The sequence below is a fragment of the Desmodus rotundus genome, chromosome 9 (genome assembly GCF_022682495.2).
Source record: "Desmodus rotundus isolate HL8 chromosome 9, HLdesRot8A.1, whole genome shotgun sequence".
In the NCBI taxonomy this organism is placed as follows: domain Eukaryota; kingdom Metazoa; phylum Chordata; class Mammalia; order Chiroptera; family Phyllostomidae; genus Desmodus; species Desmodus rotundus.
The window spans coordinates 77,368,225-77,384,243 of NC_071395.1; the positions used below are offsets into that span (position 1 = coordinate 77,368,225).

At 42.7% G+C, this 16,019-nt stretch overlaps 1 protein-coding gene across 1 annotated transcript in view; it reads right to left on the reverse strand.

Moving 5' to 3' along the window:
* VPS53 (VPS53 subunit of GARP complex) overlaps window positions 1-16,019 on the reverse strand; it is a 127,302-nt gene that overhangs the window by 22,406 nt on the left and 88,877 nt on the right. Inside the window, exons 16-17 of the mRNA XM_024565206.4 lie at window positions 11,352-11,434; window positions 9,875-9,953 (exon numbers count right to left, since the gene is read on the reverse strand). Of these exons, the coding sequence (XP_024420974.1) occupies window positions 9,875-9,953; window positions 11,352-11,434 (162 nt within the window). The remainder of the gene's footprint in view (window positions 1-9,874; window positions 9,954-11,351; window positions 11,435-16,019) is intronic.

A 16,019-nucleotide genomic window follows, 5' to 3' on the forward strand; every position in this document is an offset into this window, starting at 1 on the left:
CTTGCCTAGTTAAGCTGAGAAGCTGGCAGGGCTGAGATCGAGAAATTGGTCTGTCTAAATCCAAAGTCCATGTTCTTTCCATTTTATCATGCTGTTTTCCAAAAGAAGCATCACTACCCTAAATAAATTTGAAATTAGCTGAAGGAACTGCAGCACGCAAGATCTACGTGTAGCATGAGGTTGTACACAGGCAGATGATGCGATGGTCGTACAGAGGAGGAGGAGGGACGGGCTCTTCTCATCTCGCTGGTGAGGCTCCAAGGGGAAAAGCAAAACATGCAGAATAGGCTTTAAATATATATCTTTCCCCCACTCACTGCTGGGCCAATGGAAAGGTGAATTGCAAATCTGTACAAACTTTCTTAAAAGCAACTTGAAAACACCTATCAAAAATCTGAGCATCTTGCATAGCTTTGATCTCCGCAATTCCCTTTAAGGCAATTAATCTGAAGTTAATAATTAGGAATGTTTAGAAAAAAATATACATACATACACACAAGTTGTCCATTGCCAGATTGTTTATAAATGTGAAAAATTGCCAACAACCTAAAAATTCATCCAAAGTGAATTAATTACATACATTTGAAGGGAAGGAGCAGGGCATAGTACTTAAAATGAGGAAATCCAAAGCCCACCCATCAGGAATTCTAATACTGCCTGTGCAACCTGCTAAGTGTGTCTTGGGCAAGTTACCCAACCTCTCCTGGCCTTGGTTTTCTCAGCTATAAAACTGGGATGATGATAATATCCAAAATCTACATAGTTACTGAAGGACAGCGCATGAAATGTTGTTAACAATGAATACTTTGTACTGTGGAATACTATGCAATAATACCGTATGGGTAACTCTAGATTCAATGACACAGAAAATATGAAGACCTGCTCAATGAGAAAAACAGGTCACAGAAGAGTCTGTAAAGTATGAAATGTATCCATTAATTGGAATTATGGGTGATTGAAATTTTCTTCTTTTTGAAAATCTGTATTTCCTATAATGAAAGTGATTTGCTTTGGTCATAATAAAAAAAAAATCACTTGTATGGAAAAAGAAAGGTATGCTTTGATTGTAGGTAGAAAATGAACTTGAGGATTTCTTAGCCACGCAGTTCTGTGGGATTCCTGAAATAGATCAACATTTTAATGACTGAGGAAAATGAGAACAGATTTGAGGACTGTTCTAGCTATTTCCAAATGTCTTTGGGGGATAGTAACGCAGCCTTCTAAATTAGTACATGTTCACAATCCTGAAACCTAATGGAAATTACATGCCAGACTGTAAGGAAATTGAATTTGTTCGGTTTCTTCTTTCTGCCCCACCCCCCCAAACTACCATTAATGGGCAAAAAGCTAAGTATGTTTGATTTTAGAGACTAGATTCTTTCAACCTAGTGCTGTACTCAGACCTAGGAAAAATGACATGGTGAGGAGGGGACCAGGGGACCGTCAGTCTCTTTAAAGGAAGCCATACACTTTATTTTAAAAATCCTACTTGTAAAGCCATAATTAGTCACACTCATTCCTAAGGATTTATAGAATTTACATTTAAAAAATAGAACTCTTCATATTTCCACCAGAACACTTCAAACAACTCCCTTTTTCAAGAATCAGGAGAGGTGGTTTTATTTCTTCCTTTGCTGTTATAAAGCTTTATGGCTTTGGGCATATTATGAGAAAGAAAACAAACACACCAGAACGACAATTCATTAGTTTTCCGGGAGAAATACACAAAGCAGACTGGAATACTTGGGTTGGCTGCTCAGCCCATTTGCTCCCCGTAGGAAAGTCACAGCGTCTGATCAAGAAAAGCTGAAGACAAATATCCACCAGGATGTCTGTGAATGCCTGGAAAGCTCAGAATCAAGTCAGCACGAATACTCCTGTGAACCCGGCACTACTGGGCACACACTGGCTTAGTGCTCTTCCGTTTTAAGCAAATCCCTTCAGCTGCTTTTGCCTCAGTTTCCACATTTGCCAGAATGACTTCCTCCTATTCTGTATGTAGGATATGGTACAGTCCTGCAGAGAGAGACCCGAGTTGGAATCCTGGGTCTGCCACCTTGCTAGCTAAGAGATCACAGACAAGTGACTTAACTTCTTATCATCTCACAGAGCTCATGTAAGAAAATAATGCAATATGCCAGGGGAAAGTGGTCTGAAAGGTCATTTTAATGTAACTTATTCTATCGGCAATACTACTATAATCTCAAAGTTGCAGTTTCAGACAGACCACTACACTTGCATCATACGTCACTTCCTCCACATGGGCCTGGCCTGTTTAAGGTCACCTCTGCGCATGTTTTCTACCAAATTTTGCCCCTAGGTGTTTTCCCTTTTCTAGGAGGAGGGCTCTTGCCTACCATGGGGGAGCTAATAGCTGGATGTGGGAATCCCCTAGTTCTGACCTTTCTGTAGTCAGCTCGGGCTGCTACGTATTGAAGTGAGAACTGAGGAGCAACACATCCGCAGTAGCACTTGTCTGCACCTACCGATCTCAAGGTCTGCGAGCCTGCCGTCTCCTATAAAGACTCACAGCAAACTCTGTTCAGTACCGTTATCCATGTTTTATGTTGTCGCCATTCTTTGGTCAAATGGGTGTCTACAAACTTTAGTTCTTTCTTCTTCCTGCCTTCTTCGCCTTCAAAGTCATTCAGGCAGTACAGCAAGTCCTCAAATAATGTTGTGTTATTCAATGTCATTCTGTTATAATGCCACAGGAACTTAACTCTTGTCTATATCAACTAGTTTATGGTAAACTGGTTTTGTTATGTCATTTCACTTAAAATAGCAATATTAGTACGCAATTGTACTACTGTTAAGCAGTTACTATGCTATCCTATGTAGTTCCCAAACTGATTAAGCCTTCAAGTTGTTCAAAGTTTAACAGGAGAGACAGAAATAGAAAAATAATTGTATAATGAAGTAGAGAGGTAGTCCATGCGCTGTGGTGTCTTGAAAGAGAAAGACACTCTGGTAAGATAGAAAATGGTGACATTGCCAGAGGCTCCAGGAAGCCAAAACAATCTCGAAAACGAACAGAGGTGGAGGACTCACACTTCCTGATTTCAAAGCTTACTACAAAGCTACAATTGTCAAAACTTTATCATCCTGGCCTAAGGACAGACACATAGATCAAAGGGATAGAGCTGACTGTCCAGAAAGAACTCATCTAGCTCTGGTCTACTGATTTTTGACAGGAGTGTCAGGACCACCCAACGGGTAAAGAAAACTCTTTTTCAACAAGTGGTACTGGGATAGCTAGATGTGTATGTGCAAGAGAACGAAGTTGAATCCTTACCTCACACCATATACAAAAATTGACTCAAAATGGATAGAAGGCCTGAAAGTAAGTGCTAAAACTACAACATGCTTAGAAGAAAATGCTTGTAGTTTTGGATTGGTAATAATGGTGTCAGGCCCTATAGCTCAGGGGTTAGTGCACTGGTCTTGTAATAATGGTGTCTAAGGTATAACACCAAAAGCACAGCATCAAAAGAAAAAAAAATAGATAAACTGGACTTCGTCAAAATTAAAACTTTATTGCTTCAAAGGGCACAAGCAAAATAGTGAAAAGACAACCCACGAGAAAAAAGAAAATATTTGCAAACCATGTATCTAGTTAAGTGGTCTAGAATCAGACTATAAAAAGAATTTTTATAACAATAGGAAACAATCCAATTTAAAAGTGGATAAAGTATCTCTACCTCTCTGTCTTTTTCTGCCTCTCCCACCTTCCCTCTTAATACCTCTCACTTCTTCTCTGTCCCTGTCTCTCTGTCTTTGTCTGTCCCTCCCTCCTCTAACTGTCTCTTTCTTTCCTTCTTTGTCTGTCTTTCTCCCTCTCTGCCTATCTTTTTCTCTCACCACTCTCTGTCGCCATACCTCTGCCTGTCTCTCTCCTCCTTCCTCTACTCCGTCCCCACTTCAGTGCTGCGCATCAGGCCCAGTTCGGCCAGGGCAGCAATAAATGGCATGTCCTGCCTACAGGACGCGTATCCTGCTCTCCGTGGCTCACAGAAGCCTCCCTCTGAGTCCCTCTGCACCCCATAGCCACCTGCCCACCCCTCAGCCACCCCTCCTTTCTTAGCCTCTTAGGCCCTGGGTTCCTGGCACTGGTAAGGTCTTAGGAGGCACTTCCCCTGTGTTTTGCTTCCTCTCACCCCCTCCATTGGAAAAAAAAAAAAAGATGAATTAGAAAACTATCCCAGAAAAACCTAAAAAAAATGGGCAAAGGATTTGATCTGACATTTCCTCAAAGAAGATATACGCATGGACAATAAGTACATGGAAAGATGCTCAACATCTTAGTCATCAGGAAAATGCAAATACAAATTAAAACCACAATAGGACACCACTTCACCCCCATTTGAATGGCTATAATTAAAAAAAGAGAGTTGGTGAATGAGAACCTGGATACACTGCTGGCAGGAATGCGAAACGGGGCAGTCCTTTCGGCAATACCTCAGAATGTTAAACACAGGGCTATCACATGACCCGGCAGTTCTACTCTTAGGTATGTATGGCAAGGGAACTGAAAACATACATTCACGCAAAATTGGTATATAAATATTCATAGCATTACTCATAATAATTATAATGTGGACACACTTAAATATCCACTGACTGATGAATGGAGAAACCAAATGTGGTATAACCGTACAACGGAATATTATTCAGCCATAAAAAGGAATGAAGTACTGATACATGCTACCCCATGAGTGAACACTGAAAAGGTCACACTAAGTGGTGAAAGCCGGTCACAAAAGCTACATACTGCGTGACTCCGTTTATGTGAAATGTCCAGAATAGGCAAATCTGTAGAGACAGACAATAGATTAGTGATGGAAATGGGGCTTGCCTGCCCTTGGAATGGGATTTCTTTTTGGGGAATAAAGATGTTCTGGAATTAGTGGTGGTGGTTGGATGGCCTTGTGAACACGGACTTATATAAGATCTGTCCAGAAGGTATCCAGCCTTGTAATATGAAAATGAAAATGAAGTGAAAAATAGAGGCATTTATTTAAGAAGACAGAAGAGAGAAGAAACATTGTACACAGGACAATGATGCCTCAGTCCCATTTAAAGTAGGCCCCTTGGGACCTCACACAGTTCTCCAAATCGCCATCAGCTGCCCTGTCATATTTTCCTGAATCTCATCAACGGCCTGAAATCTGTCCCCTTTCAAAGGTGATTTTAGTTTTGGAAAAAGCCAGAAGTTGCAGGCCACCAGATCTGGGCTGTAGGGGGGCTGAGTTACCTGGGTGATTTGATGTTTCACCAAAAAACTCTGCACCAGACATAATGCATGAATGGGCGCATTGTTGTGATGAAGCTGCCAGTCGCCAGTTGCCCATAGCTGTGGCCTTCTGAATCATCTGAATAGTTTCCGTGGAGGAATGCTCAAGCTTCACGCAAAATCTGATGCAGATTCATTGCTCTACTCGTTCAGTCATTTAGAATGCAACGGCCACACAGTGCACATGCTCACTCAACGGTGTGTACAGCCTCCAATAACTAGTATAGTGGAGGTATCGTAATTCGTGCATGCGCACTCCGGTCCACTTGCCCTTGGCTGCCGGGTTACACCGATGCTGTGCAAACCATTCTTGTTATATTAACAATGGTTGGGCTTTTTCTGGACAGACCTTGTACATTTTAAAAGGGTGAATTATACCTCAATTTTTAAAAAGGGGGCAGACATTTCTTAAAGGATGTGCTCATTGGGCAGACAATAGTGGGAAGAGAATTCCAGGCAGGAAGAATAGAATGAGAAAAGGCATGGAAGCCACAAAAAATAAAGCATTCAGGGCAGTGAAAGTGGCTCAGAGGCTGGAGTACAGGCATACGCACAGGACTGCAGAACTGACAAGGAAGTGAAGGGACAAGCAATAAAGGGCCTATATGCTAACCAGGGAGGCCTCAGGGTATCTCTGATGAGAATGAGGTCTCCTCCCAGGGGAATGACAGGACCGCATGGTTTGGCTCAATCCACCTCGTCAAACTCGGTATCATCAACAACCCCACTCCGCTTTGGTAAGCCCAACATTCATTCTCACCATTTATAAAATACATTTATTTACAGTAGCAGTAATGCAAAGTTTTCTCCCCACCAGAATGTGAACTCCTTGAGGGCGGCCCTGTTTCCAGTCCTGACTTTGGAAGTGCAAGTATGGAGCAGCCCGTGGAATTCCAAAGATGTGTAATGAGAACGGCAATTTTGACAAAGTTCTGAGCTTCCCTCACTTCACAAACTTTTGTTCATCTCCCTGTTTGGAATGCTCTCCTAATCACGAGTTTGTTCAAAACTGTGCCATCCTTTGTGGCCTATTTCACATACCACTTCCTTACGAAGGCGCTTCTCATCTTCCCGTCTGGATATAAACTCTCCCCTCTTTTAAAGAGGGTGTATTTTGTACCTTTCTTATTGTACTGATTTTTTATGGTGCTATATTGCAGTTATGTGGGCATTCCTCTCATTTGACACATCTCTTGTCCCACACCTGGAATCTAAGAACCTTGACATAAGGTCTCTGTCCTTCCCAGCCTTGGAACCCCCTCCACCATGCTGGAGAAAGCCTGATTTAAATTGTCCAATTAGCAGCAAAATGATGGAATCAGAGCCAGAAATAAGCATGATTACAAAATAAAAGTTTTAAAAAAACTCAAGAAGACACAAAACAGGACCCAGGCACAAATAACAGACAGTGTATGTTGAATCAATCTGTGACCACTTGGCTTGTTTATATCTGGTCATTTTCATCACATGCATTTCATTTTGCTGGAACTCCGGAAGACTCAGACAAAGAGTAATGGCCTCCCAGCCGCTGAGTTCCCAAGCCTGTGGTTTCCCTATGACATAAACAAAAGATTCTGGAGGTATGGTCTTTGTTAATATTTGCTGGTGTGGGTCTGCGGGAGAAATGGGTGGTGGGGTGGGAGGGGAGTTTGAGGGAAATGCGCTAGTGAACTGACAGTTCATATAAGCAACACCTGGAGTGTTAAATCCCCTACAACTGTTGTTTTACTGAGGGGGAAAAAAACGACTCTTTGGTAAATGTAAAAATTCTTTCACCAGCTGCATTCCCATCTAAAGTGTGTGCCAGTCCAGGAGAGATGGCAGCTGGCACAGATCCATGCAGGATGCAGTGAATGTTCACCAGCAGCTAGGGGATGATCAGAGCCCACAGAATGAATCTTCAGAGCCACGTTCCTTTAAGAAAACAGGTTAACCTCAATCCGCCTGCGCAGTTTCCTGCTTGTCAACATCAAGCATACTGGAGACGCACATTTGCGTCTGATGGCGAGGGGATCAGCCTCTTGAATAGAAACGTTGTGACATCAGCTACTCAGGACGCCCCACTTAGCTTCATAAAACCCTGATGCCTAAGTTTTGGTTTTAATATTATTTTTGTTAAATATTTACAATCTACTACAAACCCAAATTCAGACCAAATATCTGCTTACATAACCTTGTGGCATGGCCACTCCTCCCGACGAGAGGGAAAGAGGATCAGTGTTTATCGGCACCAGGTCAGCCACTCTCCTCGTGCTCCATCCTCACAACCCTGGGGAGCAGATATCCATGTTGCACATGCAGATAAGGGAACTTGGGCCCAGAGAGGTTAGTCGTTTGCTCAACGCCCTCAAAGGAAAAATGAGGAGAGTGAGGTCTGTCTGATTCTAAAGCTAGTGGTGTTCTTTCTACTGTGCTCTGTCTGCTACTAGCTGGTATATGCCCTGAGAAGTTCTTTCTCCAGAATTTGTAAGAATGCTACAACGGTCTAAGACTCTAACACAGGCATTGGCAAACTTTTTCTGTAAAGGACCAGGTTGTAATTATTTTAGGCTTCGTGAGCCCTGTGGTTTCAGTTGCGATCATTTAATTCTGCACTTGTAGCTGAAAAGCAACTACAGATAACATACAGGGCAGGGCAAAAGTAGGCTTACAGCTGTGAATACATGAAACAGAGAGTTTATTCTCATAGTATTATTACTGTATTATTTTCCATATGAACAACTGCAAACCTACTTTTGCCCCACCCTGCACAGATAAACGAGTATGGGTATGCACAAATAAAACTTTATTTACACCTTCCGACTCTCCGAGCAGCACCATGGAGGTGGGCAAGAACAAGCGCCTTACAAAAGGCAGGAAAAGGGGAGCCAAGGAGAAAGCGGTTGATGATTTTCTAAGAAAGACTGGTATGATGTGAAAGTACCAGCTATGTTCAATATAAGAAATGTTGGGCCCTGGTTGGTGTGGCTCAGTGGATTGAGTGCCAGTCTGCAAACCAAAGGGTCGCCAGTTCAATTCCAGGTCAGGACACATGCCTGGGTTGTGGGCCAGGTTCCTAGTAAGGGGCATGTGAGAGGCAACCACACATTGATGTTTCTCTCCCTCTCTTTCTCCCTCCCTTCCCCTCTGTCTAAAAATAAATAAATAATCTTTAAAAAATTAAAAAAATATAAGAAATATTGGAAAAACACTAGTCACAAGAATTCAAGGAAGCAAAATGGCATCTAATGATCTCAAGAGTCATGTGTTTGAAGTGGGCCTAGCTGATCTGCAGTGAGGAAGTTGCATTTAGAAAATTCAAGCTAAGAACGTTCAGGGCAAAAACTGCCTGACTAGTTTCCACGGCACAGATCTTACCACGGAGACAAAATGCGCTCCATGGTTAGCAAACGGCCGACCACGACTGAAGCTCATGTTGTCAAGACTACCGATGGTTATTTGCTTCATCTATTATGTGTTGGTTTCACTAAAAAATGCAGTGATGGACTTGGAAGACCTCTTATGCTCAGCATCAACAGGTCCGCCAAATCTGGAAATCACGCAGACAAATGACTTGAAAGAAGTGGTCAATAAATTGATTTCAAATAGCATGGAAGAGACACAGAACAGGCTTGCCCATCTATTTATCTGCTCCATGATGTCTTTGTTAGGAAAGTCGAAATGCTCAAGAAACCCAAGTTTGAACTGGGAAACTCATGGAGCTTCACGGTGAAGGTAGCGGCTCTGCAACAGCTAAAGCTGAACAAGCTGATGGATAGAAGCCCCCAAGTCCTAGAATCTGTTCAAAATTCAGACTTAATGGTGACAAATAAAAACCTCTATTTGTAATTAAAAAAAAAACAACCCTTATTTACACAACAGGAAATGGACCTAATTTGGCCCACAGGCTGCAGTTTGCTGACCCCTGTTCTACAAGGTTCTAGAGTGGGTAGCTTCATGTTATTTAGCTTGGAAATCAATAAAGAATTGTCTGTTTCCAACTCAATTAATCAACAAACATGTAAGTCTTCTATGTTCTATATGGTCCATGGAGTCAAGGAATTTACATTTAGAAAGAAAAGACACAAGTACATAAAAACCAAACAGCCACACAAGGCAGCATGTGCTACGCGCTGAAGGAGGAAACTTGAGGGCTGAGGGCTGACGGATGCGCAGACACGATAGCAAAACGCCAGGGTCCACAACCTGATCAAACGTTCCTGCACTGGCACCAGAGCTCAGAAAGAGATGGAAAAACCTCTCAGTGTGCAGCAAAGAGATGAGCCAGAAGTTACTAACAAAAACGCCCACTCTGGTGAGACCGCTTAAGGTTCTCATCAGCATCTGTCCGATGTTAATCAAAGTTAACATCTTGAGACTTACCAAACACACCTGCTCCCTGTCTTGTTCTCAAAGGACAAGCAATTGACCTAAGGTGCAAGACAAACTGAGCGCTGTGGGAAACTCCTAGACCGAGTCTTCCCTTCTCCTCCCAAGCACTTTAAGCACTGAAGAGCCTGAAGAAGCTACAGACAAGGGCTGAAGGAAACCATCTGGGGTCCCTCCTGGACGTGCAGGAAGCAGCACTGCCTGAGCCCTTACCTTGCTCATGGCGGTCAGGGCAGGGTCACAGGCAGCATCCAGGTCCTGAACCAACAACTGAATGCTGCTAGAGATGACACTGCAAATCAAGCACATTAGTAGGTCACAACTTTTTTAAAAAAATGACTTCTTAAATGACATAGCCCCTTCTAAATGTCTGAGGCACCTGTGTGAAATTAAGAGTCATCATTTCATCAGAAACTGAGAAAAGTTGAGTTTCATTTCAAAAGGGAATTAGTGACAATGAGGAACATTTGGTTCTTTCTTTGTTCTTGTTACACGTCCTGGTCTCCTTCAGGTTTGTGCCTGCACAGGACATAAAATTCCACAGCTAGTCTCCCTATTCGCTACACCCAGAATCCTTCTTTCACTTCCACCTCCAAAAATACCTGTTTGCCTAAATGTTTCTTTTTTTAAAAAAGATTTTATTTACTTATTTTTAGAGAAAGGGGAAGGGAAGGAGAAAGAGAGGGAGAGAAACATCAATGTGTGGTTGCCTCTCATGCACCCCCTACAGGGGGCCTGGCCTGTAACCCAGGCATGTGCCCTGACTGGGAATCGAACTGGCAACCCTTTAGTTTGTAGGCCCACGCTCAATCCACTGAGCTACACCAGCCAGGGCCAAAATGTTTAAATCAGAACTTGGAAAAAAGGAAGTTGAGAAAAGGAGAGAAGCCCTGGCTGGTGTGGCTCAATGGACTGAGTGCAGGCCTGTGAAACACAGTGTCACCGGTTGGATTCCCAGTCAGGGCACATGCCTGGGTTGCAGGCCAGGTCCCCTGTAGGGGGCGCACAAGAGGCAACCACACACTGATGTTTCTCTCCCTCTCTTTCTTCTTCCCTTCCCCTCGCTCTAAAAATAAATTTAAAAAAATTTAAAAAAGAAAGAAAAAAGAGGAAATGGCATAAGAAGAAAACTAATTTTCCCTCAAAAAGCGGCGGTAAGAAAGCCTGGCCTATCCCAGTCTCATTTAATGACCACAGCAAAAATACTGCAAGGTAACACCAGAGGAAAAACTACCTCAAGAAAGCTTTTTACTCTGAATTTCTTGGACAGATATCCTCCCAACACACACATATGCACGTGTGCACGCATGTCTCAGATCTGGCTGCTTACACGTTATATTCCAAAACACTGGAGGTGGGGCTGGTCCTCTGTGGATTTAGGAAGGCAGACAGGAGGCCTTGGATCTGACCTTCCTTCAGGGAAGGCCAAGGGAGGCTTTCTTCTCTTTTCTTACTCTAACAGTGAAACAATTAAAACCAAAGGGCTAAAAATGATTGTATCCGATGAGGCAGAATGAGGCGCAGCTGCACCAGCTTCTGATGCTTCTTTGTAGCGGCTAGTGGGGAACAATCCCGATCCAACTGAAAGCCCTGGAAACCTCTTAGGTTCAGTAGTGACCTGAAGCCTACAACCCGAGACATGCCACGTTGGGAAGGGCAGGCCTTGGGCAAAAGTGTGCAAGGTACGTACGTGCTGAACGTGTCCATTTCTCCAGTCAGGTTGATTCGTTCAGTCAGACTCACGTCAACTTTTTCTTTGAGTTTTTCTTCTAGCTATTAGAAAATAAGAGCAAAATGTGCTTAATGATCATCCAAATGAGTACCTTAATAAGAATATTAACATTGACTGAGTTTGATGATTCAGGCACAATTCCAGGCACGTTTCACGTATGGACTCATTTAATTCTCACAGCTCTATGGGGAAGATTTTTACTATCCCCAGGTTACAGATAAGGAAATGGAGGAGTGACTACCCAAGACAGGAAGTGCTAGGACCAGGAATCACTTCCTCCAGAACCTGTGCCCTCTAGCACTGGGCTGGAATTGTTTCCTAGGACACACTGAAAATTCCCTTCACTAATTTTAAAAAAGACCCCGGTTTTTAGGATACTCCCAGCCCTGTCAACTGCAGGCTCACTCTTCAGCATGGGAAACCTCTGGGTGTGGGTGGCAATCAAATCAGTATTAAAGTATTCACTGAGTGCTCCTACACGCCACCCACTGTGTTAGGGTGTTGGGGATACCGAGGCAAATAAAAGAAGCAGTCCCTGCCTCCAGCAGTCTACAGCCTAGGAGGAAAACACTGGCCACGCTCCCAGCCACCTCAAAGGAAAATATAACTGATCAGGAATTGGAACATCCTGGAACTGACTCACCTCGCACTCCCAGACCTATTTATTACACAAACTCTAAGAATAATGGATGTTTTGTCTTAAATTTAAAAAATGCTGTTTGGGGTGTATAAATTAATGTAATCTTTTTTGGAAGGCAATTTATTTAAAAAGCAAAACGTTAAATAACCACCCTTTAAGCCAGCAATTCCACATCTAGAAAAGTATTTCAATGGAATAATGAGAACAATGTACAAAGTTATGCAAGTATTCTTTGCAGCACTCATTAACTCAACCAATATTCACTAAAAGCCCATTTTGTACCAGGCTCTATCACTGAGCAAGGGCGTTTTTCAATGGACAAAACTGTGAGATCTCATTCTCTTTAAGCTCACATTCTAGTGTTGTTTGCTATTGAAAAACTAGGAACAACCTGCACGTATATTTGTAAGGGACTGACAAGACAAATTACGGGACAGGCTTACAATGAATGCTTAAAGTCTTCAGCAGCCTCTTCCTATTACACTGAAAATAAAACCCAAACTTCTAACTATGATCTGGGTCCTGTCCATCTTTCCTGCCCACTTCCAGCTTTCCCCCTTGCTGCCTTGGCTTCAGCTACATTAACCAGTTAAAGTTTTGGAAATACCAAAGTGTGTTCCCTCTCGGGGCCTTTATACTTCTACTTCCTCACCCTGAAAAAACTCTCTAGCTCCGTCCCCTCCTCCCGCCCTTCCAACCCTTCCAAGCTCCTCACTTGGCAGTCTCCTTCCCAACCCTCAGGTCTCTGCTCCAATGCCATCTCCTCAGAGAGGCCCTTCTTGACCACTCCACTTGTGTAGGCAACTCCCTAACTAGCACTGCAACTTCTTAGCACTTACTGCAGAACTGAAGTTACAGCTTGGCTTACATATCTATTATCTGACCTCCCCCATCAGTTCTTCGTTCCATGACAGAAAAAAACTTGGCTACTTCGTTCACCACTGTTAACATCAACTACCTATATAAGTTCTTCATAAAGAGCTCCTTAATGGCCCTGGCTGGTGTGGCTCAGTGGATTGAGCACCGGCCTGTGAACCAAAGGGTCACCAATTTGATTTCCGGTCAGGGCACAAGCCTGGGTTGCGGGCTGGGTCCCCAGATGGGGGCGTGCGAGAGGCAACCCATAGATGTTTCTCTCGTACATTTATGTTTCTCTACCTCTCTAAAAATAGACGAGTAAAACCTCAAAAAAAAAAGAGAAAGATCTCTTTAATGAATGAATGAAAATACTCCATGCAAATGTTAAGTGTAACAGTGTTATAATTAGTGAGCCAATATTCATAATTACTGACATTTTTTAAATTTTATTTTTCTAATTCATTGCTTGGATTCTTAAGTCTCTGGTTTCCTCCTCCATTTCTTTTTGCCCACCCCCCACGGGCCCTGCAATTTTTTTAAGGCCCGTGGATTCTCCCATAGTTGGCTTTTGCTGATTGCATCCACAAGATATTAACTACCATGTTCCTTTGTCCCTTGTATTTCTTGTAAGTTGTAATTGGACGTGCTATTGACCCTTGAACAACATGGGTTTGAACTGCCTACTTATATGTGGATATTTTTCAGTAAGTACAGTAAAGATTTCTCTTCCTTTCGATAATCTTAATTACCTTTCCTCTAGCTTACTTTTTGGGGGGAATCAGAAGTTACACGTGAATTTTTGACTGTGTGCCGGGCTGGCGGGGAGTGCCTGTGCCCTTAACCCCCGCACTGTTCCAGGGTTAATTGTAGAAGCTTCAGCAGGTTCAGATTCTTTTTTTCTTTTTCGAAAACTACTTCACGCTGGTGCTGTGTATTCCGTCAGTGGATATATGATATTCGGCTATCCCTCTTTTCGTAATGTCAGCAGCCATTGATGGCCAATGCCCAGATCCGTCATTCTGGTAGGAGTTATAAAAGAATGGTATTCTATTTTTCCTTCTTCATTTATTAGCTAACATTCTGTCCTAAAGAGATAATTCCCATTGTTAATTATTTGGTTATATCCTGCGGTACAAGTCACATAGGAAAGGCAGGATGAGAACTTCTTCCCATTTACATACTAGTATTTAATTCATAGCCATGGTTCCTTAGTATCTTCAAAGGTGATATATGAATTTTTTAAAAGTCTTTATAATCAAACAGATTGAATCATGTTGATGTTTCAGTCCACCGTAGTTCACACTCTCACTGATGTTTCTCTGTCCCGTCTTTGACCATTAGGCTTATTCAGGTGGGCTCCTGTGCGAGTTTACTGGGGCCACCGTAACATATCACTGCATACACGGGGCCTTACAGCAGCAGCTCGTTCCCTCACAGTTCTGGAGGCCACAAGTCCAAAATCAAGGTGTTGGCACGGTCGGTTCCTTCTGGAGGTTCTGAGGAAGAAACTGTTCACGCCTCTGTTCTGTCTTATGGTAGCTGCTGGCAATCCTTGGTTTTCCTCAGCTGCAGATGCGTCACTCCAATCTCTGCCTCCATCTTCACACGTCCTTCTTCCCTGTGTCTTTAAGTGGTAAACCCCCCTCTCCTTGCTAATGATCCAGTCATTGGATTCAGGGCTCCCGTGAATGCTAGACGATCTCATCTTCAGATCCTTACTTAAGTGCATCTTCAAAAATCCTATTTCCAAATAAGGTCACATTTACAAGTACTGGGGGTGAGGACCAGTACTGTGTCTCCTCGTACCTTAAACACACTACAGCTCCTGGTGAGTCCTTTTGAAATGGCTCTCACGGTCTTTGATATCTTCTTGCTTTTTGTACAATATGATGTTCTAGGCTCATCTTTCCCTACCCAAGCCTGGAATGAGTCATTTCTGCAAGTGTCTCTGGTCCCTTTTAGTGGAAAATGGTATTTGCAGATCACAGTATAGGGGTTAAGAATGTATTTACTTTTATAATCAGTAAAAACAATTTTTGTTAAATAACAAAAAGCTGGCTACACCTATCATGGGTCATTAAACTGGTCTCTGATCTACTAATACTTCTAGAACTTCTGAGAATCTGTTCTAGTAAAATAATGTAAAACATTAGGTGTTCTTTGTAGGATTACTTAGAAAAGTAAAAACTTGAAGCAGCGTGAAAATTGTCAGAGATACTGTTAAATAATTTATGTATGCACCTTAACGGGATATTGTGTAGCCATAACAATGACCATAATGAAGATGGTACAGCAAAGGAGAAATGCGAATGCTCCGATGTAACGGCAACAAAAGGATATGAAAATCCAGTTAAGGTCACAGCATACAAAACTGTGCCGATGAAAAACAACTGAGGAAAAACCCCTCCAAATTACTAATGTGATTATTTGAGGGTGATGGGATTAAGAGTCATTTTTATAGCTTTTTTTTTTTGGTACCATGGTTATTCTACTTCTAAAATACTATTATTTATATGTGTGTACTCCTTCTCATTCTGAACCCACACGAAATAGTTAAATGGTGTTTCTTCATCAAAGACTCTGTGACCCTGCTTTGGAGGTCCTCACAGATCAATTGCCGTCCTACCCCGGGAGTTTGGGGGACGAAATGGATCACTGTCTCCGGCTCCAAAGCCAAACCTTCACAGATCCTTCCCTGTGTGACTCAATACAACCATGTCCCCAAGCATGGTACAGCCTCTGCCTCTGGCTGGTTTAACCCCGACTGTGAAGTTTTGGGGGCACCACTTCTGATTTGGGTTCCTGTATTCTTGCTTTAGCTCACAGGTGCTCCAAGCTGTCCTGTCTGAACCATAATTTATGACTGCATTCCTCCGATCTAGACCTGTGTAAATAATAAACCCCCAAAGATGGGAAGAGCAGAACCTTCTTCCCCAATTACTTCTTTTGCCTTGGCCTTAGGTGAATTCCAGATCAAATGGGAAAAGGAACTTCTAATCCCACATCTAAGGCTGAATGGAAAATTATTCTGGGTCTTCCTTGTTTTCATGAAGAACTCTGGTAGAGGCATCACCCTTTCCTGCCTCACAGTTCCTGATCGTCAACATCCAAACAATGGTTATTTGTTT